This window comes from Glandiceps talaboti, chromosome 1, assembly GCF_964340395.1.
Source record: "Glandiceps talaboti chromosome 1, keGlaTala1.1, whole genome shotgun sequence".
Lineage (NCBI taxonomy): Eukaryota > Metazoa > Hemichordata > Enteropneusta > Spengelidae > Glandiceps > Glandiceps talaboti.
This window is the reverse complement of record NC_135549.1, coordinates 22,134,999-22,162,452: the sequence shown is the minus strand read 5'-3', so window position 1 is coordinate 22,162,452 and position 27,454 is coordinate 22,134,999. Positions and strand designations below refer to the sequence as shown.

Genomic DNA, 27,454 nt, shown 5'->3' with positions numbered 1-27,454 from the left:
GTTACCAGTTACCAGAAATACACTAAAACTTGACTGGAAACAGATTTGACAAATATCTTGTCAAAGATGGTACTGTGTATGACAGTATGTCGATATATAAATCAGAAAGTGTGACATGTTATTCCCCAATATTTTCCTTCCTCAGGCCAAGGAAAATATGCGTGACCTAAGGGGCCTTGTTCAACCCTTAGGTCACACGTATTTTCCAGCTGAATGAAGACAAATGTTGGAGATTAACATAATTATACCAGTGCCTGTAATATCAAAGAAAAAACGAGGAAAGTAATAGCAATTTTGAATGTTTTGACTCATATGTAGATCACAGCAGAACCAGTGACGTAGACACACATCATGACATAGATCTGTGTTGTCGAGATGTAGAATGACCAGAGTAATCAGTATATATATATTTCATATTCTTTGTTGAACCTCGTGCATGGTATAATAATTAGATATCATAGGAGTTCATTAAAGGTCAATTTCATACTTAGTATAGTAACATGTTAATTGGTAATGGCATTTTGAATTTGAATTTGAATTTTGAATTGATGTATTTACCTGATGCAATTGAATAAATGTGCATACCTTTCAAAGAAATCATAATTTGGGGTGCTGGGTGATACAGATTTTGTACTATATTATGTTATGTTATCGATAATTACACATATATGTTTACCTACAGGTTACTCAATACCATTCACGGTGTATTAAAGAGTAAGTCACTATATCTAACAAAGTAGTTAAAAAACACACATTCAAGTTACAGCGAGTGCAGCTTTAAGAGTTTACAATCGTGATTACAACTGATCATTCATTTGCATTCGTGAACCTTCATGTGTACTTTCAAAGTATACTTCCACATAAAATCTTTCCCGCATTTTGTACATACAAATGGTCTTTCATTTGTGTGAAGCCTCGTGTGCGCTCTCAGGTAATCACTTCGAGCGAATCGTCTGCCACAGTCTTTGCATTTATATGGTTTTTCATTTGTATGTGTTCTTACATGTGACTTCAGACTGCCACTGTCACGAAAACGCATACTACAATATGTACACGGAAATGGTCTTTCATTTGTGTGAGATCTCATATGTCTTTTAAGTTTGTCACGTGTACGGAAAAGTTTCTCACACTCTTTGCATACAAATGGTTTTATATCAGTATGAGTCTTGTGGTGATGGAACAAATTAGCGTTACACTTAAACGTTTTACCACACTCTTGGCATACATATGGTCTTTCATCCGAGTGAACCCTCATATGTGCTTTGAGAATTCCAGTCTGTGCAAATGTTAGTCCACATTCTTTACATGCATATGGCCTTTCATTTGTGTGAGTCCTAAGGTGTCTTTTCCGATCTGTACTATTACTGAACCCTCTCCCACATTCCTCGCACACATGTGGTTTTTCCCCAGTATGAACTCTTTTGTGTGTCTCCAGAATATGTCTGTGTGTAAACCTTTCACTACACAAGTCACACTTGTACGGTCTTTCATGAACATGAACTTCCATGTGCGTTTGTAGAGAATCACTATCATTAAAACTTTCACCACAATATGTACACACAAATGGTCTTTCTTTTGTGTGGATCCTTATGTGTGTTCTCAGTTCACCATTTTTAGCAAAACACTTTTGACACAACTTACATACAAATGGTTTGGAGTCTGTGTGAACCTTGGAGTGTGCTTTCAGACTAATACTGTGTTTAAAAGCTTTCCCACACTCCTTACATACAAATGATCTCTTATCCGAGTGAGTAACCACATGTAATTTAAGTTGATAACTTCGAATAAATGCCTTCCCACACTCTTTACAGACATGTGGTCTCTCATTTGTATGACCCATCGTATGTGTTTTCAGATTATGTTTATGATTAAATCTTTTACCACACTCTTTACACGCATATGCTCTTTCATTTTTATGTAGCTTTATGTGATATTTCCAAGTACTCTTGCATTTAAAAGCCTTACCACACTCTTTACATACAAATGGTCTTTCATTTGTGTGATCTAGCATATGTGCTTTCAATCGCTCTCTGACTATGAAAGCTCTTCCGCAGTCTTCACAGACAAATGGTCTTTCATTTGTGTGGATTCTCAAGTGCACATTTAGATTACATTTGTGCTTGAATAGTTTACCACATTCTCTGCATTTGTATCGTCTTTCATTTGCATGAGTCTTTTTGTGCATTGAGAGCTCACTTTTTACCTTAAATTCTTTCCCACACTTCCTACATACAAATAGTCTTTCCTTTGAGTGAATCTTCCTATGCCTTTCCAGAAGCCAAAGTTGACTAAATGTTTTCTTACACACTTCACATGTTATAGGTTGTATGGTTTTGTGACAATTCTTCACATGTCGTTTTAGGTCATCCTTTTGAGAGAAATTTTGACTGCATCTCTTACATGTAAACAGCACTTCATCAATCACTTTAGAATCATCATTTACAGGTTCAATGTCTGTTTTTCCAGAGTCTCTTTCAGCCTCAACTTCTTTCAAGGTCACAAGTCCATGTTGACAAAGACAGTCTATTATAATTGATTTATCTGTACAGTAGAAAGAAAAGACAAAATTGTCATTGAAATGACATTATATTTATCAGAAGTAACCGAGAACAAAATTGTCTTGAATGTTTGACTATAGGTTCACACCTCAGCAGGATTTTTTTAAAGAATTGATAATTATTAACATACAAAGCAGACTAATGATTTCTGTTACTAACCTTTACTCTACGACAATGCTTACATTTTATAAATTATACAAAACCTTGCACACTCTTGAAATCTAAGATGATGCCCATCTTGTAAAAGAAAAGTAAGTGGGGGGGGGGGGGGGGTGAATTTGACTTTGATTTGTAGTGTAGTGTTTTGAAGATATCTGAGGTTTATGCATACACTACTACAAAACTTTAAAACATTGTTAAGACAGGCACTGTACAGGCACATAATAATAATAATAATGTTGGGTTCTTATATAGCGCTTTCCCATGCCGTGCTCAAAGTACATTACAACTCGGATCAGAATGGCACAATGGCCCTTTAGTCTTCCTCAACTCCCCGGGAGCACACGATCCATTGCAGCCATTTCAGCGCATAGGATTAAAGCCTTCACATTGCAACCTACATCCTACCAGGTCCCCAATTATACAGCTGGGTTGACTAAGGCACAGTTGTGGTTCAAATCTTGCCCAAGGACTTTATCCACTCAGAAACAAACAGCAGGCAGTGACAGGGCTGTACCTGCAACCTGTAGATACCAAGCCGGTCACGCTAACCATTCACCCATCATGACTCCACAAATTGACTTGTAGAGCTTTGTCTTAGAAGACACTATGTAATCTTGATTTGAGTATGTATATTTCAAATGTTGTGTACAAAAAACATTACATGAATTCAGCTATGCTTTATTTTAAAGTGTGCATAATTGTTCATCCCATAATCATGCTCCAATCCAATTATTGAGTATTGGTTTACCAATTATTATGGTTTGAAAATTATACTCTCAAACTGATTGGTTTGAAAAAAATGCAATAAAACTGATTGGTTGCAATGTGTAGCGATAACATTAAGAATAATTGACTATATTCAAATCAAGTAAATATGTAATTGTGCCCTAGTTGAGATGAGCACAAGTGTGACTTAATTACAGATAGTGAATATCATATATCGATAAACAGGCATACTGTTAACTGCTATGGTGCGGTGGGGGGTGGGGGGTGGTGGAGTTGGCTAAAGTAATCACTTGCAGTTAGTAGCATCACAAGTGGTTATTGAGACAACGAAGTAAACATCACAGATGGCGATGTTCACAGGATAAGTCAATCTCTGTCTTTCCTGCTCAATGAGTCAATCTGTCAGGCACCTCTACTACCCTAGTATGAAACCACAATAATCATATGCAACTGGAGGCGTCTTAAGACTTACAGGGGTGGCACTGTCAAATACATCCCTGGATAATTTTCCATACTTTCTTTTGGAAAAAAGATGACACCATTTCAAATGTAGAAACTGTGTGAGACAACAACTGACCTTGCCTGGAAAGTGTATTACTCTGGAGTCGATGAAGTAACACTTGATGGGCTTTGTTCAAGAGATATTCATTGAAGCTGTAAAGTCTCCTTGCTCGATTCAATTTTTGATCTGTAAAAGACAATATTTCTTATTTTTCACGTGTTTAGATGTTATTCCTCAATATCTTTCTTCATTCAGCTAAAGGAGAATACGAATGACCTAAGGGGCCTTTGTCACCACGAGCTGCTAGACATATAGCGACACATTACCCTTACGAGGTCACGAGTATTTTCTGGCTGAATGAAGAAAAATTGGAGAATAACATAATTATATCAACGCCAATAATATAAAAAGAAATTGGGGAAAGTAATGACAATTTTGAACATTTTGACTGATGCAGATCTATATTTCAAACACAGCAGAACCAGTGACGTAGACATGCATTGTCGTGACATAGACACGCTTTGCTGTGACGTACAATGACTAGAGTATATTTCCATATTTTTTGTTGAACTTGGCTCATACATGGTATAATACTATTTCTTATCATACATCAAGTATCGCTTCCAATGTAATTCAGTGAAGTGCCCATGCATCAAACCCCTGCTGTCATTTTCTGTATCATACCCTACCACAAATATGGCAAGTTGTGTGCCCATCGTTTTCTGTTTGCTATGATATTTGGCTTTGATTTTTTTCCTCGGGATCTTTATGATCTTGTACATAAAATAACATACACTATCAATTTATGTGGTTATGATTCAAATGTAACTGTGCCACTACATAGGGTACATTGTATATATGATAAAACCTTTACAACCCCGATATGAGTTTTGCAGACCTTGGTAGTATGGGAGTATTTGTTTGTACACATTGTCAACTAAGTTTAAATTGAGAGAAAGAGGATTAAAGTTGGGCTCTTCTGCTGCACAACCTCAGTCTGTTAAACCTATATCTGGGTGAGCTGTAAACATTTACTCAGACAATGTGTAATGTGTTGTGAAATAAAGTAAAATACCAACTTTTCAACACATTAATATCCATTGAAAAATGATCACAAATATAAATGCTTGGCTTCAGAACATACAAACACACATAATAAAATTACATAACTAATATACTGCAGTACGCTTTGATTTATCTCTACTCAAATTTATTTATTATATCAGTTGAGTGCCACCATCACATAATTTGCCATCAATGAATACAGTATGCATCTTTTTGCATGGGGAATTATATTTGAAATAGATGTGCGAAATGATTGTTTAAAGCTCAGTACAGTGCGGCCTAAAAAAATTGTGTGGTTTCGATTACGCTCAATTTTTGAGTAGGTAGATTTTTTTCTTTTTTTTTCATGTGTCTAGTTCAGTGCTTTCCATATTATCACTGTGTTATTGGTTTCTTCTCATCAGGTGTACAGATTGTACATTACAGATTGAAAGAACAGTTTTATAATTATATTATCTTTTTAAGTTGATGTCAGTTTCTGCATCCACCATTTCTCACATGAGACTTCACAACTTCATCAACTTCCCAAGGCGATTTCATTGGGAGGAAAGTTTCAAAGTTAAAGAATATGATGACATCAACACATGACCTACTAAACAGCACCCCCCCCCCCCGGAAACTAGTGTTTTTTCCCAGCGTGCAATCTTGACACGCTGATCTTGTGGTGTCAAAGTCTAATGCGTGGGTTGTAAAACTAACACAACTTCATATATAAAAGTTGGTAATGATGTCAAACTTCTGATAAAACTTGCCCTGTGGCACGTCAGGCGTTTTAGTGAAGTTTACTGTAGATTAAACTCGTAGAATATATCGTTCCTAGCATCAAATATCAACTATAACCCTCATATATCAACATGTACGTGACTTGTGCATTAAATTAATAAAACTTTTTTCGTATCCGGGCAGGGCGCGGCGGCGATCCTTCTCCTAACTTGTACATGTACTCCATACTCAGAGAAATTGTAGTTTAAGTCTTACCAGTTGATGAAGATGCCATCGCGTCGCTGAAGTAATTATTCTTCAAAGTGGACAAGAAGATGTGATGAGCAAAAAGTATATTACAGAAATATACAGTTTTACGCAGTGCAAGTTCCGGGTGAGGGCGAAGTGCTAGTGGTGCATGCTAAGGTCATGATAGATAGATTTCCGTCGTAGAGGGCGATCTAATCATCATCATTCTGACAGGGAAATCCATCATGATCGATGATCATGATGGTGTCTTGATCACTGGAGAAAATGCCACCAATAAACATACATGTATCACCACTTAAAAATACATACACGAATAACACAACATACCAAAGGGAATCAGGAATCATGTTAAAAACAAACAAACAAATAAATAAATAAATAAATAAATACAAGGGGAAAAACCCTAAAATAATGTAGTATGGTTACAGATGAGTATAATTTATCATTATATGCAGGTATAAATCATACAATAGTTTAATCAAGTGGCTCACACCTGTAAAGCCAAAAGGCAAAAATATCCACACGACTGGACTCTATGAAATCTAATGAACACTAAATATGTTTGTGTGAACCAATGATATTGGAAAATTTGTCATTATTATGGAATTTTTAACATGTTAAAGTTGATTGAGTGCACAGATTATGTCAATTACAATCATACCCAGTGACTTTTTGAATGTGGTAAAATTTAATATCAAATTGTAAATGGTAAAAGTTTGTAAAGAATGTAATCGAAACAGACCCTTTTTGAATAATTAAAACTTATTGAGATAATATGTACAGTCCAATAAAATTATTCAATCTCTTTTTATTAGACTTTGTCATTGTCATAAACCACAGCCTCTTTTACAACACTGTCACGGTCCAAGATACACCGCCAAATGTCGCAGAAGAAATATAACAGCTCTGGTTTGTGAGAATGGACTGTGTACAATTTATCTCAACAAGGTTTTTTTTTTTATCTTATTCAGGTGTGAGCAGTATTTATACATATACCTTTTGGATAATGATGCCTCCCATATTGGCAGGCATGTAGAACAGTGGATAATCTGCACATTACTTACATTTGCACTCAACCTAGGGGGTTGGGGTCACAGAAGGGATACTCCGTAATAGGGTTAAACTCCCTAGCAAAAACCAAAGCTGTATCATTTGCAAAGTGAGCAGTGTGCCTCCTAATGATAGCCACATTTTGTTGTCAAGTCAAAATGATAAAAACTGACATTTCTTGTGAGTCACCACATAGTAAGAGACAGAAAACCATTGGTGCATCACTAGAAATTGTGTGCACCAGTGATGCATCAAATTTGCTTCGAGGGCACACTCACTTTAAAATCTACCACAGCTGTCTTACCAGACTATCCTGCAACATTCTTATTCTTTCATACCACTGGTACAAAAGATAACACATTTACACACTGTGTGATATACTGTACTTCAGCAAACAAATAACAACAAATCACAAAGAAATACATACATACACAGACTTTATTTTCTTACAAAATAATTAACTGTATAATTGCAGCTCGCTACAAATTTTTGTGAATATCGGTTTCTTTTTCTCTGTACACAACATGTCATTGTCTTGGTTATTGTTATTTTTGTAGAGCTATATTCAGTGTGGTATACCTGAATGTGGATGTGTTAGATGTATTCACACAGTTACTTGGTGTGTGTGTGTGTGTGTGTGTGTGTGTGTGTGTGTGTGTGTGTGTGTGTCACAGAGTACTAGTTGAAGAGTACCAATGTATGTGTAGATCCATACCTTCTTATACAGAAACATGTAAATGTGTAACTAAGAAGTACGTGTCAAGTAGAATATACATCTGTCAGAGACACATGAAGTTATGAGTAAATAAGATTTTTTTTTTTCCTTTTCACAGTATTGGCACAGAATTGATCCTGTCATCTGTACTGTGCTGTAATCTATACCTAGCTGGCTATCCTATATAGTCTATCTCTAACTAACTACAGATTGATGATGAACATCAAGTAAAAGGACATTTATTTCTAGTTGTGTAACAGCTTTTGCCTACTTTAATTAACAAAATGAACTAAAGATTTCTCTACATAAACACAGCAGAGTTGACTTTGCCACCAAACAAGACAGCTGCTTGAAAGATCAATGTACACATGAAGTTATGCTGCATCATATATAATTGGCGTGGGTTTTTCTAAATTCTTTTTTTTTTTTTTTTTGGTACAACATTTAAAACTGTATTATACAAAAGCCCTCAAAATGAGCAAGAATGAAACATTCAATAAAATAAAAAGAGTCTTCTTTGTAAAATTTTGTGTCTTTTTTTTCACAATGGCAGTTGTCTGTATCAAACTCTGCTGACATCCATTCCAGTGTTAAGTCCTTTATTACGGTACATTCCACATTTTCCTAGAGGCTGTTAACAAATCATACAAAATAATACACATTTAGTACATGTGAAAATTTGATAAATGGGTGTAATTTGAAACACTTCCTGAAAAGAGTGCTGCACTGAAGCACTGTTTAAATAAAGGGAATAGTTGCTCAGAGTTCATCAGCTTGAATTATCATATTGTGTAGCATTAATATGAATATGAATATGAATGTGAATACGAATACGAATACGAATACGAATACGAAGGCAAATGTCAATATTCACATTTGTATTCATATTCATAGTTATGATTATGGGACTCCTTCAATTCAAAATCTGGAGTCACAACGCCTAACTTTGAATTCATGAACTTATGAAACAAAATATGAAAATGTATTAATTATGTATTCAACTACAGTTCCTGGATACTTACAAAATCACAAAAGTGGTATGTATGCCAAGTAGAGATGTATACACACAGTTTAATTAAAAATAGGCACCATACAATGCAAGTCTTGTCACTTGACTAAGTAAAGTTTTTGCTGAGTATGTGATTGCTTACCTCTGAAAATTTCTGTGTTCTTGCATGGAAACTTGTTGGCATCGTATGAACAGATGGAGGTTTAGATCCGTATGTCATATTTGTTGTCATATACATGGGATGTTGTGGCTTTTGTTCATAACCTTCAAACCATTCTGGAAAAAGAACGAGTGAAACACATAATTTTAAAGATGTGTATAGTCTAGAAAGGTTATCAAGTATGTTTACTATTTGTCACTGTTTTATATTTACAGCTGTACCTTATCATACTTATATTTCCAGTGCCACTAATAGATACAAAAAATGTAACCTTTCCGTACTTTGGGAAGTTGTGAAAAATGAATTTAAAAGAAAGGTTGAGATGAAAAAAAAGAGAAGATTTTCAACATAGATGTCAAATACTGCAGCAATTATGTTCTATAATTGCTCTGTGTACACCTTAGCGATGTTACTCTTTGATACTCTCTTGGTACCACAGATCATTCTTAAATCTGTGGTAAAAAGTTTGTCAAGGTCACTGGTACTTTATATAAATTTAGTGGATGATTAACCACAGACAAGGAAAAACCTCTTTTCCTTGTCTGTGGTTTTTAACATGTTCAAATTATCAAGTCCAGCTTCTAGCAGCTTCAATGGCATGATGTATTTCATGATATAGATTACATAAAGTCTGATGAAACTACTACCTGCAAGACAAAGGAACAATGAACATATACCAGTATGCATTTACAGCTATTTGTATGTATATATAAATGCTGGCAGTGCTGTTGCTTTGATGGTATTGGTAGTTTGAAGAAACTATGTGAATAATATAACGATTCAGCAGTAAAACGAAGTCAGTTTTACAAATCAAAGATATTTCTTTCTTTTGGAAATTTCATTCTGATAGCTGGCATATAATACTATCCATTTTTTTTTAGGTTCCTAAAATTCAAGTATAAAAAGTGATCCACCCGAATCAAATGGTTAGCATCTTATCAAACTTAACGGTTAGGACTGTGTCAAGTATATAAACTGTGACATTTTGTTGAAATCTTTGCTAGTTTGCAAAACCCTGATATTGCCAAAACAATGGATGACAGGTGTACACACCTTCACTGTTGTGTTGTGGTATTTCTTGTGGCAGCTTTTCCATGCATGAAAAAATGGGATTGCCCGGACTAGCACATGGAGGCATTGATTCTAAACAAGGAAAGAGAAACTAGCATTAGTAATCATAAAAGTGACAATTGGCAGTCAGTGCTTCAAAGTGCATCATAAATTGTACCACTGAATGGAGTCCCTAAACAATGGAGGGGTCTCAGATACTCCATTGTCTATGATTGAAATATCTGTTCACATAGTCTAAGATTTGTTTATACTTCCTTTTTTTTTTCTTTTGAGGATAAACATGTCACAAAAAATGGGAAAATCTGAAAGTATAAACTTGTTCCCTCATTTTTGTTTCCAACAATATTTTCAGGGGTCTGTTTGGCAAGAACTTTGTACTGTACTGTTCATGTATTGTTCAAATTAAAAACATTGCAGTGACACAGATCAGAGTAGACGTAGGGAAATAGGTTAGCATTTTTCAAATCAACCTGCATTGAATCATGAAATGTGAACAGTATGCAGAGAAATTTTGGAAGAGTATTTTGTGATTTTCATTTTGACCATAATAATGTTTTGAACATTATGTGGTAGCTGGTACTGAGATGATGCAGTTTGACACAGTGACTGACTTGCCATGGTATAAACTAAAAGCAGCACGCCTACCAGGATTGTCAAAACGACCAGGAATGTTGTGAGTTCTATAATAATCTGAGGTCTTGGCACCTTTTGGCACAGCAGTTCCAGTTAAAGGCTGAGTTGCTTCCACTGATGTCGATATTTGTTCACCTCCACCAACTACCTGAATAACAAAATGACAAAATTTACATTATTCAATTTATTGTGTTCCCAAATCTACATGGGTGCTTTTATTGCTATGGCAATGACAGACACGTCAACGGTCAAAACAACAAAGACCGATTGAAGTTGAAGACGTATTTTTGGTAAATTTAGTATCAACTGAAGTGTATGTTCCTGTTGGCAATAATTGGTACACCTGTGAATTACCCTCTCGTTCACTGTCATTGACTGTGAGACATGACAAGGCTAGGTAAAATATACAACGCAACTATCATCAAATTTCAACCAGTCATTGAGTGAATTTTACCTCGGAGGTGTTAGATGCATTCACGATCATACACTACACACATCTGTGAATGAAGCCCTTGAAGCACATAAAATCTTTAAAATATATAAGCTCGCAACAACTACTTACCTCATAAGGTAATGTTAATTTATTTTCGGCACCAGCCATTTCAAAACTATGGTAAAATCACGGGAAAACAGGTGATACGTGGCAACAAAATAATAACTCCTTTTCGAACGGACAACACGAAGCAATATGGCGTAGTTATGTTTATTCCAGAGTGTTCATTCGATTTGTTGCCAGGCACGAGCCGGTGTAAACATGCTGGACTAAACCATAGCGTTCGTTGACAGGGAGGTACAACCTAATTTTGATAATTTCTGACAACTATACTTACTTTTACAAAGCAACGAAATAGATAAGTGTGTATATTAAGGATATTTAAACTTGAAAACACATCTTCATGGTAAAAAGGACTACATATGCTTATTTTTCATTCCTGCAATTAAAGTGTATAACTTTAACCGAACCTAGTGGATAATCAATTGCCCCAGACCTAAAGATTACACAATTCACGCGTGAATGTGCGAGAACCATCATGGCGGATAAATTAAACGGGAGAAAAGGCTCATCTCGTAACAAACACCAAAACTTGTAATTAATATTGTTAATATTATTAGAAATATCGATCTTTTCAAATATAGTTATCGTGATATATTTTCACCAAAATGTCAGTTAAACCACTCAATTGTATCATAAGAAAACCAGTCATATTGAAAATCGGAGACCCAAGAACGGACTTCCACTCAGGGGCCTCTGTCATAGAAGTAGCTATGCCAAATATCAAGTCTGTTGATGTAAGTACTATTAATAACATTATTTTTTCTTTCTTCAGTATTTTACAGAGAGAGGGAGAGAGAGAGAGAGAGAGAGAGAGAGAGAGAGAGAGAGAGAGAGAGAGAGAGAGAGAGAGAGAGAGAGAGAGAGAGAGAGAGAGAGAGAGAGAGGGGGGGGGTAGGGAGAGAATTGTAAGTTGTCAATTGAAACAAAATTCAAACCAAATGTTCACAAGATTGGTAAAATGGTCAGAATTAGCTGGGAAAACTTTAGTTAAATGAAGGTTTTTGGAACCACATGCATATGTACATAAAGTATATTTTGGCCTGACTGTCAGTGTTTAGCTTTTAGACAGCCGATAGTGTACATTTTATGGCGAAATGTAGTGTACCCTTTACATGTTTACTAATATAGACATTTTTGACTTTTTCATATCGAAAGACCTGTAAACTCACTGCTTCAACTTTTTTATTGTTCCTTGTTGAAACAAGGTGATTGATTAATATTTTCTTCCATTCTGCCAGCTTGGGGAAGTTACATTTAAGAATAGTTACACTGCTTATTTATCAATCAAAGTGAGGTGTAATTTCAAAAGTGCTGAAAGTACTAGTAAATATGGTGAGTAACATCATGTTTGTTTGTTTTTGTTTTTGGACAGCGGAGGCTTACCTCCTTCACATGAATAGTCATGCATATTCTGTATGCATATAAAGAATTGTCTATGACATAATAATTATGAATATAATTATTGAATAATTATATACAATGGTGTTCCACTGAAAGAACAATAGAGGTGAAAAAGACTTTCAAATTTTTGTTTCTTGGCAACCAAGTGAAAATTAAGTGATATAAAATCATGAAATGACTCTCAACCCAAAGTTTATTAAAGTAACTACAGTATATTTCTTGGAGTGCCATGTCCCCTTAGAATGACACATTGGCTAGCACACTTGTACCAATTTCTACTGTTTTCTCCCTTTAAAAAATGCAGTGGCCTTTTCCTAGAAACACTGGTAAACCACCAATCTGACTAAAATCTTGATATATCCTTTATATTTACCTCATTTTCCTTCATATATTGTTGTTTGTTTTAGATTTTCTTGTTTCAAGAGTGATCACCTTTCTAAAGAAGAAGGTGATCACTCACAGAAAAACAAAACAAACAACAATATATGAAGGAAAAAGAGATCAATAAAGAAAAGATTTGAGCCTTATTTCAACATCAGATTTTAATCAGATTGGTAAACCACCAGAACCCAATGTGATATTATATTTTATGTAAAAGTGTGGTAAAAAAAAGTTGAATATAATGAAATCCAATTGTCTTGTAGGAGATAACAAGTGGAAAACTGTACTTAGAAGATATCCATTAATGCCCAATCCTCACTGTGAACCAGGCAGTCAGGACTTCTTTACCATCACCAGAAAAGTGGTAATTTCACTGTCTATGTTCTTATTTTATAGTGAGACAATGTTTCTCAGAACTTGAATTTTTCCCAATATACATTCTCATACTTAATGGAATTGCTAGGAAATGACTCACTGTAAAGATTTTGGAATTCATCATTTATAAACAGTGTAATATGATTTACCAGTATTGTACATTGATTTCAGATGTGTATGGAACCCAACAGGGTAGCAGCTGTCAGATTTGTACTACAACAACCATCACCTGTCTGGAATCATTTTACTGTTGATGAAATTAATCTGTATGAACATAAACTAGATGTAAGTTACATAACATAAACTAGATGTAAGTTACACTACATAACATAAACTAGATGTAAGTTACACTACATAACATAAACTAGATGTAAGTTACACTACATAACATAAACTAGATGTAAGTTACACTACATAACCAAGTAATTATTCACTTTTCTCTACACATACATGTTCATGTTACATAAATAAGTTTGTATTTTTTGTACTTATCATATATCAGTTGGGTATTTTTCACTTATTTCTTTGTATGGGAAATTGTTGGGGCATTGAAAATCATGTATCCATTTGTTGGTTGGTTGTCAGTTTGCAGATGGTGTACAGACAAGAACAGTCTCAGATAATCCCCAAGAGCTGAGGATATGAATTGTCTTTGTTTCTTTGCTTAGGTCACCCCTCACCCCACGAAAACCACCACCACCACCACCACCACCACCACCACCACCACCACCACCACCACCACCACCACCACCACCACCACCACCACAACAACAACAACAACAACAACAACAACAACAATACTTGTTATGTTTAATAAATCTAAGACACCTCCTGTTTTTGGTAGTTTCTGTTTTTTTAAGTTTCAATGTAAGACTGCCTTTTACATTGTAATACCATATTCTACCATTGCGTAGCCAATTACCACTGATTCTTACTTTGTCATATCACTCAAGTACATGGAAGGAGGCACGTGACTTTGTGCTGGCATGAGGTGTGAACTTCAGCTGTGCAAAGTTTTATTTTTCATTTTGAGTTAGAATTGTTAAAAACAGCTAAATGTGACATAGTGAATGTAACAAATTATCTCTGATTGTTACTTTTGTCAATCTAGGCACCATCTCCTGTCTCACTGCCACAGTGGCTGCTACAAAATGCAGATGATGATGAAGATGGAGAAGAGAGAGACAAAGAGATACATATCGAGGTAAGAAGAGAAAGGAATAAAATAAAATTTTGCAAAATCTGGAATGATTACAAAATAATAATGAATGACTTTGAAACATGGTTTGAATCAATTTTACTGAATGGGGTGTTAGGAAATGAACATGGTCCTAAACCTAACATTAGAGTACCTACAAGAAATCTCCGATCCTCCAATTCTTTGTGCACTCTTTTGAGTTTCTCCTTTGTGCAAACATATGAACTATCATGTTTGTACTTTTCTCTGTGTAACATTAAACCTAATTCTTCCTAGTGTAGGACTTGCACATAAGGACAGAGTCTCGGTTACCAAGACTCTCATCGATAGGGGGTGCTCTTCTACGCGACCACCCAGACAAGAGTCTGGGGAAACCATGTGTCAACCTGCACTGGGATCACAGAGTACATTTCTTCCAAGTCATAAAAAGTGGGCTTACGAGGCCTGTTTGTTGTAATTTAGATATATTAATCGCTTCAAATGTTATAAATTGTTGCGAAAGTACCTAAAGCGTTCAGCATACAATGTTGGATGTGATGTATTCCCCAGCATGCACTGCTCTAAAAGCTACTTCCTGCGTGGGCGAGTTGGAATCTCATTTCCCCAGTGTCTCGTTTGGGATGGTCTCATAGGCAGAGCCCCCAGTGGTGAGAGGTTGGGTAACTGAGACTAGTAATAAGATGGTAATGAAGACTCAGAGAGAACTAAATTGTTCTTCACCTTTGAACATTTGAACCCTCTGATGTCAATCAATTTACATCATTCCCTCTAACTCATCATGAAAGTGCATGCTCAATGGTTGTATGTGGTATGTTTGAATTATTCTGCACTGCATTTTAGTGTTTTTTAATTCCAGGTTTGGTTCATCCATTTCAGATATAAACATAAACAATAAGCCCAGTGCTAAAAATATCGGTTTTAATTTTTGCTTCAGGGACTGTTTTTACAACTTACCATTTCCAATATTTTAAAATAATACTTATGTTTAATGCATGAGGGGGACCCTATTTTTTTATGTTTCGCATTACTTTTTCATAGCAACTATGGGTCGTTCAGTCGATTAAAAAAAAGTATAACAATATAAAAATCACCTTCTTCATTTTTCTCTGCCTCTCCTTTTCCTCCTGTCTATCTTCTCTTTATTGAATTCCTGGTACCAAGCCCTTTCCCAGCTTCTCTACACAATTGGCATGTTCTTGGCCCCCTACTTGAATAACTTCCGTCATGAAAGAAAGACTCTTTTCATGAACAATTGTCATAATCGCTGCTATTACTGTAGATGTTGTTGACATCCAGACTCTTGTTTATTTTTGTCAGAGGGCGTGCTGTTCCACAAAATATTAAGGGCGGGTGCAATTTTTTATTATTATTTTTTTTGAATTTGGAGCTGAAAATTTGAGGCAGTCGGTGAATGAGAAACAGGAATAAAAATATGGTCACCTGATGTAATCATAATATATGAAATGAGCTTACTGATGAAGACACAATAAATGAAATATACAGAAGGTTAAAAAAAAAAATACTATTTTGATTTTGTCATTAGGGTGCTCCACCAGTGGATAGCATATCATCTGGTCTACAACAACTATGGGCACTAACAGAGTCAGTCAGAGCTAACCAGACAGCTGCATCTCTTGGAAGATATGATGTGAGTATAACCATTAGTTCTTTGTAGACTTTCCAGCAATATGTACTTGTCAATGTCTAAAAAAAAAACCTGTTGATTCCTTGAAATTTCTGCAATGCTTGGCACCTTGTATAGAGAATTTGCCATCAATAACCTGAGACCAAGTGAAAAACAAAAGATGGTTCCTATTACCTTTCAATAATAGATGTTGAAATTTGATTTATTTATTTCGATTTTTCTTTCATCATGATATCTCTGTTTTATGACTTTTTATATCGTCTGATTTTCATGCCATTTTTCTCAATCTGCATACACATTTCAGGGTTTGCTGGGGGAAAAGTTTGCAAGGTTGGCCTTACCAGTGTTTAGCACCCTCTATAGTCCAGACACATTCTTCAAAGTGTGTACTGCCTGTCAGCACGATGAGAACAAAAGACAGGCAATAACATTTACAGTGCAATGCCATGTCAGTTACAGTTCATTTGTGTCAGGGCAGTTCTCAAGGACAACAGAGCCCAGATTTCATGCTTTGTTGCACATTTTGATCATTTTTTTCTTCTTCGCTTGTAGATTGATGGATGTTATGAAATTAATCTTCTGTCGTACACATGAAAGTAAAAGTAACCTCCACAAGGACCTTGACACCTGGAGATCTGGATATATCTGACCAAAGAACAGACAGATTATCATTGTTAACTGAAGCTGTCGTACAGTGTTCCATATTCTGATTTTTATTTACTTGTGTAGTCAGATCAATGTCAAGAAGAATAAGGCAGTATTACAAGGAATTGTGATCATGATAATTTTGGTCAATATATATAATTGTTGATGGTCAGACAACATGTAGATGTTGGCTTGTGAGATTTGATGGGCCAATTAATTTTACTGTGAACAGTCACTCACTTCCAGTCAGTCCCAAACAGTAATTACAGCATGAGGACAGGTCAAAAGACATGAATGGAGTCAGATACATTTGTATAAAGTGGAATGTAAACATTTCACTGTCTGATAGCAAATATTCTGTGTGTGGAACAACCATTTCCTTATATATATATATATATATATATATATATATATATATATATATATATATATATATATATATATATATATATATATATATATATATATATATATATATATATATATATATATATATATATATATATATATATATATATATATATATATATATATATATATATATATATATATATATATATATATATATATATATATATATATATATATATATATATATATATATATATATATATATATATATATATATATATATATATATATATATATATATATATATATATATATATATATATATATATATATATATATATATATATATATATATATCTTGCCATTGATAAGAAGATAAGTTATGGTTTGGAGAATAGATAGGCCATTAATCTCTCCTGAGAGGTCATTATGTGTTCAAGTTGATCCCAGGCAATAAATCAAAATATGTAAGTCTTAAATATTCAGTGAATCTGTTTTTCTGAAATTACAGCTTTTTTCAATGAAATAATTGATATATATATAAGCAATAGCTGGCTTTGTTTGATTGAAATGTGAATGAGTATTCTCTAGTAAGACAATGAAATCTGAGTTTCCATAAATACGTACAATCATAGCTCACAAAAACAATATGTTGGCCATAAGGCCTAAAAAAAATGTTGTGGGTTTCCAATTATGCTCAATTTGAGAATAGGTGGTTAGGTAGATTTGTGTGTGTGTGTGTGTGTGTGTGTGTGTGTGTGTGCGTGCGTGCGTGCGTGCGTGCGTGTGTGCGTGCGTGTAGTTCAGGTAGTTATGTTTTCCGTTGTTTTCCACATCGTCTCTGTGTTATTGGTTTCTTGGATTCCCATCAGATGTACAGCCATTACGGATTGGAAGAACAATTTTATATTGCCTTTATAAGTTGAAGTCAGTTTCCGCATCCAATATTGCTCAAGAGACTTCACAATTTTCGCGATTGTATTTAATTTTTCTCGAATATGTAAAAAAAAAAACTTTAGGGTTGGCAGTGAAAAACTAGGTGGAACCAAAAAAAAAATTATTAAGCCCAAAAGGTAGCTCATATTTACAAATCAGATGTCCTGTCTTTTGTACCAAGGACATGTATGCAACTTTACTACTAGAGGAACAGTAATTTCTCGAACATAAGAAAATGAAGTACAATACTTTGAACCTTATTTTGATCAATTGAGTCATGTATAAGTGTGATATCAATTGTGAATTTTGTTGCAAACTAGACGAAAAATACAACATCACATGTGTCAGTTAGAGTGATTTCTTGATGTCCTGCATACATGTTCTACATTGCCATTTGGAAATGTCATCTATTGGGTATTTTATTTTTCAAACTTGTGAAAGTGTCATTTGGAGGATATTCTCTTCAATAGGGTGTGTCTGTAAGTAACAATGCTCTCCTCAGAATACAGTAATAGAGATGTGAAAGATTTCCATGAAAAAGAATACATGTCAAAGATTCATATTCATATTCATATTCATATTCATATTCATATTCATATACATATTCTGAAGAAATCATAGGTTGGAACCTACCACTATAAAAAGCCTAGAATGAATCCCAAGTAACAAACAAGAACTTGTGAAGTTGTAGATGTTTTAAACACAAACAATAGTCTACATCAGGATTTACCATTTTAGTTGTATAGTATATGTGTATGTGTGTGTTTTTGTACACAAAGCCTCTGCTCCATGTTGACTGTTACAGGCAAGCCTTGTCTGTCAGTTTGTTGCTAGTCATGTTGTTTTTGTCCAACTATCAGTCGGTAGCATTTTAGAGTTTTCTCTTTGTTTTCACAAAACCATTATTGTAAGTTTGCTGTGGAAATAGAAAACTAACTTAGCTTTATTCTATATTACATTCAAGTCATGTACAATCTCGCTAGGTTGTTTTCACTAAGTCAGTCTACATTCTTCATAGCTTTATGCTGTATTACATGCAAGTCATGTACAATGTCGCTAGGTTATTTTCACTAAGTCAGTCCACATTCTTCATGGCGTTATGCTGTATTACAAGCAAGTCATGTACAGTGTCGCTAGGTTATTTTCACTAAGTCAGTCCACATTCTCCATAGCTTTATGCTGTATTACATGCAAGTCATGTACAGTGTCGCTAGGTTGTTTTCACTAAGTCAGTCCACATTCTTCATTGTATTAGAACACTGAGTATAAATACAGACTGAGAAGAAAAATTAGGTCAAGGATAAACATACATATAGTTAGTCTTTGGTGGTGTACAGTACTATAGTAGGTAATAAATGCACTGTACAACGTGGTGCAGTGGAAAGTCTGAAATACAGTCTTCTAGAAACTATCCGTGGCTTTGAATCTCACTAAGTTGGGACTTCAATGTGGAATTAAGTATGTGTGCTACATAAGTCAATTTTATCTGTACAATTGTACATTTAGGTGACTAAAATAATGTGTACAAATAGGTGTGTATAAAATGTATTAAAACTATAGAAAGTGCCCTTTTTGACTGAAATCTGTTATTTGATTTGATTTGATGAGTTGTAAATATGATATTTCCATATATGCTGAAAATGAGTAATTTGTTTTTCAACAATTTGGCAATAAAAATTTCCATTTATTAAGCAAACACATAGATGATATGAGTGGTTTTTTTTATATCGATATTGGTTATATGTGGCTTCAGCCATAGATAATCTGATTTAAGGAAACGTCCAATCAGACTTATTTTCTGATTTTAGTACACTTGTTTTGGTAACTGCAGATATCAACATATGATTTTGGGTGGTAAAATAACATCTTGGTAACTTTAATCCTCAACTTTGGAATGTTGTAAACAAAACAAAATCCCTGCTGCACTTCATATGTGTTTGGCATGATTTCTAGCAAGGGTTTATGGGAAACCTCTTGTGATGACAACACATTTTATACCCACAATGTCTTTGTCTTAACAAATACAAAGAGTGCAAATATTGACAATATACCCACTCATGACAAAGCAATCCAAGTCGGTACTTCATTGTAGAAATTCTTACTTTTAATGTCGCTCATCAAAAAAAAAAAAAAAAAAACTTTCCAAAAGTGCAAGAATACTATGCATCAAGCAATGTAGTATTTGCAATTCTATGTGTTTATCACGAAATCTGTGTATGTCTTCGTAGGGATACAAATTAAACTTATGTTACACACACAAACTTGAAAAGTATTTGATTTAATACACTGGATTACCAACACAGGTGAATTTTCATTTGAACATTGGTACATGCACATATTTTACCATATCATCTACTATTTCATCCCTTTGAAAAAAAGCTAAAGTTAAGACTTTTTAATACAAAGTTAGTACTCTTCTTTACAGATATATAACACTTGTCTGTCTTTGATAAGTATTTAAATACTTTTAAGTATTAAAACTTTTACAAAAGCAAATAAAAACAACCATCTGTTCTTTTATGTAAGAGTAGTCTAGTTTCCTACACTACACTATATATGTGTCCTTTCATATAAAGAGTCTCAATGACTTTATTCCGGTTCGGATCACGAATCATCGGTCACAGACATCACTGGACAATTGAAGAACAAAAGTAGTTTAACAGGTACTTTACATAAATCACGTTGGGTATAACATATAACCGGATATAGTGCTAGCTAGTGTACAATTGGACAGTTGACCCCCAAAGCACCTGAATCACACGAGCCAATAATGTATGTTGGTGTACATTGCATAGATCTTGGTGTGGGGTTTCACTCCAGTGTCTATAGTTAACACAAGGCAAACTGAGTCACATTTAACCAACATTTGTGCGATAATACAAAAAAAAACCCAGAAAATACCTGGTATTCAGACCAAGATCCTTTTTTCTGAATTTGCAGAAAAGACATGAAATCATTTATATGTAAAAAAAAAAAAAAAAAAAAAAAATACTATTAACTCTGATTTTACCTATATTTCCCTTTTTTGTATCTCATAATTTGATGGATTTTTTACTCTCCTATAAATCACATATAGAAATATATTAATAAGTAAATTTTCTTTCTTTTTTTCAACTGACCAATATATATTTTTTCCAAAAGAGTGACCTCCCTGTGTGACTATTTTAATTTCATCTTTTGGTCTAATTTTTACCTTGTTTACATTAAATTTCTCTAGTAGTATTACAAATTCATATATCTAGTTATTTAGTGTCTTGTTTATGCTACTCCTAACAGAATGTACAGAAGGACGTGGTAGTCATGTCGTTCCATATTGTCGTCCTTGCCATCTATGACTAGTCTGACTGGTTTTACTGCCTTATTTATTTCCTGGTTGGCATGTGTCCATATCAGTACTCGATAACACAAGGACTACATATATATCAATAGAGATCTAGAAACAATAGGATTGTTCAGGTGCATCGAGGTATATCTCAGCATTCTTGTCTCAACTGACATGCATGCCCCACATGTGCTCACTTTTATTTTTTCACAGAGTATGATCTTTCAATAAAAAAACTTGACTTGACTTAAAATACTTTTAAATTATTCATTTTCACTTCAAATTCATAATTCCCATTCTACTGTTTTCTGCTATTAAAAATTTAAAAAGTGAAAGAACTTTTTATCACTATTTTTTACGATATAGTTTTACAACAGTATATACCAATAAAATAGCTCAACCTCTTTGCTTTTGGTGGAAACTGACACTCCTTGAAATATACTAGGGTGTACTGTGTTGTCAAATGCATCATACACATTTGTCATTATTTGTAAATTTCCTTGTAAATCACTGTAACAAATCCTGTAAATGGAATCTAAAACTTTCCTTTTTGACAAAAACCAATGACAAAGAAGTCAGTTATAAGTTTTATTTATCCACTGGGTACACCTAAGCTGTCATGTACTGGTACAGCTGTTCTGGAACTTATTCCCTGGATTTCCGTATATTTCCTTAGGATTTCATATTGTATCCACGTATGGAATGTATCGTCCACTCTGTACAGTAATTTCATGTGACATCGTGGATATCTTTTATAAGAAAGATCTGATTGGATGTTACAATCACAAGTTACCAAGTTTGTATCAAGTCTGGTAATGTATATTACCTTGATAGCACCGACAAACATGGCGTGCCGGTCCTTCATCCGATTCATCAAAGTTCGTTTTTATTTTGAGGACAAGGTAAGGGACGTTATTTAAGTTCGTTATTTCAACTGCTGTAATGTCTGTAACATCCTGGATTGCAGTCATGAAATCAAATTTATTCTGAGTTTCACTGTATGTGTAGATTTCACCGCCTAAACGACCGCCAAGAAATAGATACAATTTATCTGCATACATCAAGAATTTACATGTTGTAGCATGACGAAGTTGTAGAAGCTGTGCTCGTCGTGGAAGCTGATTTTGAGTACTGTCAGACTTTGCTATCAGGATATGTTGTTTAGTTTTCTTTTTATTAATCATGCAAGTGTAAATGTTATCATCATATTGTACACTATCCATGTTGGTGATGTCACCCGCACGGATTGGCCATGTTTGACGCTCTTTGTAGAACGTCACCCCTGTCCATTTCCAGGCTGTAGTTTTGCGACGACTTCCAAGCAGTGCAATATGATGTTGGTTTTGATTGATAAAAATAATATGTTTTGCTTTTTCATGAATATAGCTGGTCAACGTAAATTCCTCACCAGTCCATTCATACACGGTAGTGTTTGCTGATGATCCGTTTGTTGCGAGCAATATGTGCTGCATATGTTGAGTTTTTGCATTATTGAATTCAAACTCATGTAACCCTTTCGCTTCGAGAACCGCAAGCTTCTGGAATTCTTGGAATTCGAGACTGTCTCTATTCCATTTATGAACGACAGGATAGGTTAGCAGTTTTTCGTTTCCTGTGGTTTCATACAAAGAGTAAAGGGTGCGCAAATTTCCACATCTATACGTAGCTATACCAAGGTATGTGTCGTTAGCTATTGTGAAAACTTCTACGCTCCAAGCTGCACCAGCTTCAATTCTCTGATGCTCTACAAACTTCTTTGTTTCCCATTTGTATATGACAACAGCATCTGAAATGAGACATTAAATAAGTTGATGTTTGTGTTTACTGTCACTATCACCATGGTAACTATTATTAAAGTAACACAGTCTGTAAATTTATGGTTGTTGGTACTTTTGTTTTTATTTTGAAGAATTCTACAAGACCTGAGTAACAGACTTTACATATGAAACAAAATGTTTAACTTTAAGACAAATCTCTTTACTTTTACAACCTACACTAGCTGTAACTGAGGTATTATTTTTTCGACCAGGCAACCTAAATATTCTCACTGAAAATAATTAAATTGCCAATAATTAGACATTGTATATGTCAATTATAGGTTTATTTTATCCAAAAGAAGTATAGTAATAAGTTGAAATTGTGATCCATTGGGGCACAGTTTGATTGCACCTCACTATGGGTATGTACAGCTCACATTTGATTCAATACTGTTCAGAGTGTACGGTATTACGAGTTATTGTATCTAACAAAACATTTTCAAAAAATATGTTCAGTTACAGCTAGTGCAGCTTTAACATCACATTATTTAAATTGTTCTAGTTTTCCCCTAAACTTGCACCTCTTATAAAAATTAAAAGGTGAAAGTCTGACACATAGGGAGTTCTTTGTTCAGATTTTGTAGGATATTGGAATATTGTTATAATACACGATTGATTTATTAAACCATGTTGACACATGTCTTAGCAACAGGTAGACTTCTCATCAAGAATTCAGATATGATACATTAGTGTCATTATGACATAATTTAATAGTTACTAATTAAATTTTGAAAACCCCACACACCAGTCAGGGTTATGCAGCCTTTAAATTACACTGTCACAATTCCAACTCTCTCCTGAATTAAGTGTGTAATCAGTAAAGTACATTTTTTAAAAGCAATATTACCAGATGTGATTTTCGGGCAAACGAAAACTTTGTAATTTTGTTATTTTCAGGGACGTAATTTCATGTTATTGTTGTCATATTAGGCTTGTTTACGTTGTAATGTTTTGTTTTTCATTTTTAACCACGTAAATTGTTCTTTGTTGTCTTTTTATCCATTTTTCTTCCTTTTTGAGTATTGTAAAGAGCACTGAGATGCAGTGTAGTGTGCTTTTTAAGAAAATAAATATTATTACTATTATTTTATACAATGACACGTTTACTGTGACACTTTCCGATAATAATAATGATGCTCCTCGTGTTTATAAAAAGAAAAATCAGAGTAGTCACTATTTTAGATTTGAAATTTCAATATCTGACATACATTACAATATCTGTCCCTTTAATGATGATACATGATTAATATAAAAAAGATGACGAAGTGATTTTTTTACCTTTGTCTCTGTCTGCTATTGCCAAGTACATATCATTATCAATTTGAAAACTTTTAATACTGTAAACTTCGCTGCCACATGGTATGTCTGCGTATGGAGAAAATCCTTGCAGCTCTGAAAAATAACAAATGAGTTGATTTCAAGTACATTTCAGTTTTCAGTGTAGTCATAATGTTACAGTTTCATTGACAGTAATTAACAGAAATCTGGTTATAAATTTGGTCAATAGTGAGATATAAAATAATGATACATTACTGACCTGCATTTAGACATATCTCACTGTCAGAGTTGACAATATTCAATAAGACTTGTCCCTTGCTGCATCTACTGTGAACTTCATCAGCCTATGGGAATATAACGGAGATGGGGATATGTCATAAAGTTAAACACACTTGTGTATTTATTCATTCAAGAATATATCCTGCAAAATGTCCAGGGATCTCAGGTACATTCACTCACTTGCCAGGTATGTATAAGGGTCCCGAAATTGACAAAGTCGGCATAAAAGTGCTTGACGCACACTTTGTAGAAAATGACACACTGAGTGGCACTTGCTGTACATAATGTAATCACTATATCTCAGCAAATGTCATGTTGTTGGATATATTGCACAGCAACAAGCAATCAACAATTATCAATAAAAAAAAACACAACACAATAATGTTATTCAATCATATTATTGATGGAAATATCAAAATATAAATATGAATATACTTGACAAGAATAATCACCATGACATCAGTCACCATGGCAACTATAAACACAAATTGTGTATTTGATTACCATTCTGTTATTTCAGTGTTTGCCACTTCCTTTATCTGAGCAACAATTCATTTTGATAATACATATGTAAATGAGGTGTTTATGATTTTCAAATTATCAATGTTAGTTTGTGTCACTTGTACCAACAATATGGATATGAGATTCAAGATGTTGTCAACAGCGGACGGTTCTCCTTTGTGCTCAAGGCAATGAACTAGCTTGTGACTGCACTGTCGAGATACGTTATCGTTAGCTGCAGTGTTGCAGCTAGCCTTTTGAAAGAGTGGGACATAGTGTCCAGAGACTTTCATTTTTCTGGGGACATTATAAAAAAAGCTCCAATGGAGTTGTCGCACAACTGTACAGTTTTTAAAAATATTTACCCACATGCTGATCCATGTTGGATATTTGCTGAATGATTAATATGCAGTTGCCTATCCAACCCTGTTGTTATCTATGCAATACAAAGTATATGCAATCATTTGGCTGTTGCTATAGGCGTGGTCATGTCGCTAAACATATTTGTATACAATTTTACTGTGGGCCATCTATGACCCATCACTTCAAAAATTGTGGGTCAGGTCCAAAGAATGTGTGTCAAATGACAAAAAAAACCTCTGGCTGCAACACTGTAGCTGTCATATCACCTAGCCCTTGTCTTCTCCACTGAAGAATATGAGGACTAACGATATCTCGACAGCACCGTAAACAGGCTATGAACCAGTACATCTGAGTTCAAATAGTAGATACAGCAATCACCCAAATTATATAATCAACACACAGAGGTTAAAAAACAATGTGACACAGTGAATTATACCATGACCTGATTTTAATCAGATTGCTGTAAACATGTCAATAATCACCATGGCAACAAACACAATATGACAATAATCAGCATGATAACAAAACACACTATGATAATAATCACCATGACAACAAAACACAATATGACAATCACCATGACAACAAGTTGACTTACCAAAACAGGTAGCTTTTTACAGTTAAGCGTCAGAAGGATAGCAACAATGTATATGGCATCTAGGAAAGACATTGTGAAGTTCATTTCTTATTTACAGGTTAGTTGAACCATAAGTTGATGGGTGATTATAGTAGTATGCTGCTATCGCCTATCTGGGTAAATGAAAAAAATAACAACATATAAACACACAAAGAGAAGTATACATGCAAACAGTTTGCCAATTTGACATGCTATTGACACACACAATTTAAAATGACGCACCAACATTTGGTGTTCCCCAATCTCTTACTATTTGGTGACTTACAAGATATCCGAGTTTTTCTCATATTTGACTCAAAACAACAAAACCATTGAAAGTATCATCAGTAGCCACAGTGAGGGGGGGGGGATATTTCCATACACATACATAACACATAAAGTTTAATATTTCAATCAGTTCCTATGGTAACATAATGCAGAACTAAACACTGATTTACTACAAGAAATGTCCAATAAATCATTCAACACACTGACACTATCTTAAAACAGTACAAATAAATCAAGTGCAGTATTATATTTTTTGTACTAGCTTGACAGGGTTGGCGTATCATCTATTGTTTTCCACGTCCTCAAACTTAATTGAATGGTACCACAATGGTACATTGGTTTAATTATTGATTCCCATCACCATTGTCTGATTTGTTGAAAGTTAAAATGCGTAGGCGTTCGACATAACGGGTATAAAACCTGTACGCAAAACAAACGTAGTCTGAGATTAAACTTACATGTACCATTGAACAGTTCCTAGCCATTTATTTATTTGTCGACACTAATCTTGTATTTATGTTTACATAATCACTCGATCACTATTAAAGGGGGTGATTTAAGTTTAGTAGTTTCAAACAAACTAATATTATTAGCATGGATATATTAGTTAGTGAAATCTCACTCCATGTTAGTATTTGTCAATGTATAAGGTCTTACCTTTACGCGAAACAAACTTCTGTTGTTGATATGGTGTTTCACTGCCCTCTCCGACCCGTATGCAAATTTTAGTCGTGCAGATCAGAATACCTTTGGGTAGTGTTAATGTTGCGTATCCTGAAAGTGCGTTCCTGGAAATGTCGCAACGGACTACGCCCTCTATGGTTTAGAAATACTTTTTTTTTGTAGTTGAAAGGGGGCGCTATTGCACATGATGATTAC

General features: G+C 34.4%; 2 protein-coding genes across 4 annotated transcripts; one reads left to right on the top strand and one right to left on the bottom strand.

Moving 5' to 3' along the window:
• Positions 1 to 7,680: 7,680 nt before the first annotated feature.
• LOC144436187 (piercer of microtubule wall 1 protein-like) lies at positions 7,681 to 11,342 on the bottom strand. 3 transcript variants are annotated; one of them, XM_078124909.1, is made up of 5 exons: positions 11,186 to 11,342; positions 10,636 to 10,771; positions 9,973 to 10,062; positions 8,902 to 9,035; positions 7,681 to 8,381 (listed from the first exon to the last, which is right to left on the bottom strand). In XM_078124909.1, exons 1-5 carry the CDS (start codon positions 11,222 to 11,224, stop codon positions 8,313 to 8,315), a joined length of 468 nt encoding a protein of 155 aa, XP_077981035.1. In that variant the 5' UTR covers positions 11,225 to 11,342; the 3' UTR covers positions 7,681 to 8,312. The 3 variants fall into 3 exon arrangements, with proteins under 3 accessions (XP_077981035.1, XP_077981042.1, XP_077981051.1); XM_078124916.1 differs by having other exon boundaries at positions 10,696 to 10,771; XM_078124925.1 differs by lacking the exon at positions 9,973 to 10,062.
• Positions 11,343 to 11,652: 310 nt separating this feature from the next.
• On the top strand, positions 11,653 to 17,218 carry LOC144439950 (nicolin-1-like). The gene is made up of 7 exons (XM_078129186.1): positions 11,653 to 11,913; positions 12,418 to 12,511; positions 13,225 to 13,325; positions 13,508 to 13,621; positions 14,448 to 14,540; positions 16,078 to 16,182; positions 16,732 to 17,218. The coding sequence occupies exons 1-7, from the start codon at positions 11,785 to 11,787 to the stop codon at positions 16,771 to 16,773; spliced, it is 678 nt and encodes a 225-aa protein (XP_077985312.1). The 5' UTR covers positions 11,653 to 11,784; the 3' UTR covers positions 16,774 to 17,218.
• Positions 17,219 to 27,454: the final 10,236 nt, after the last annotated feature.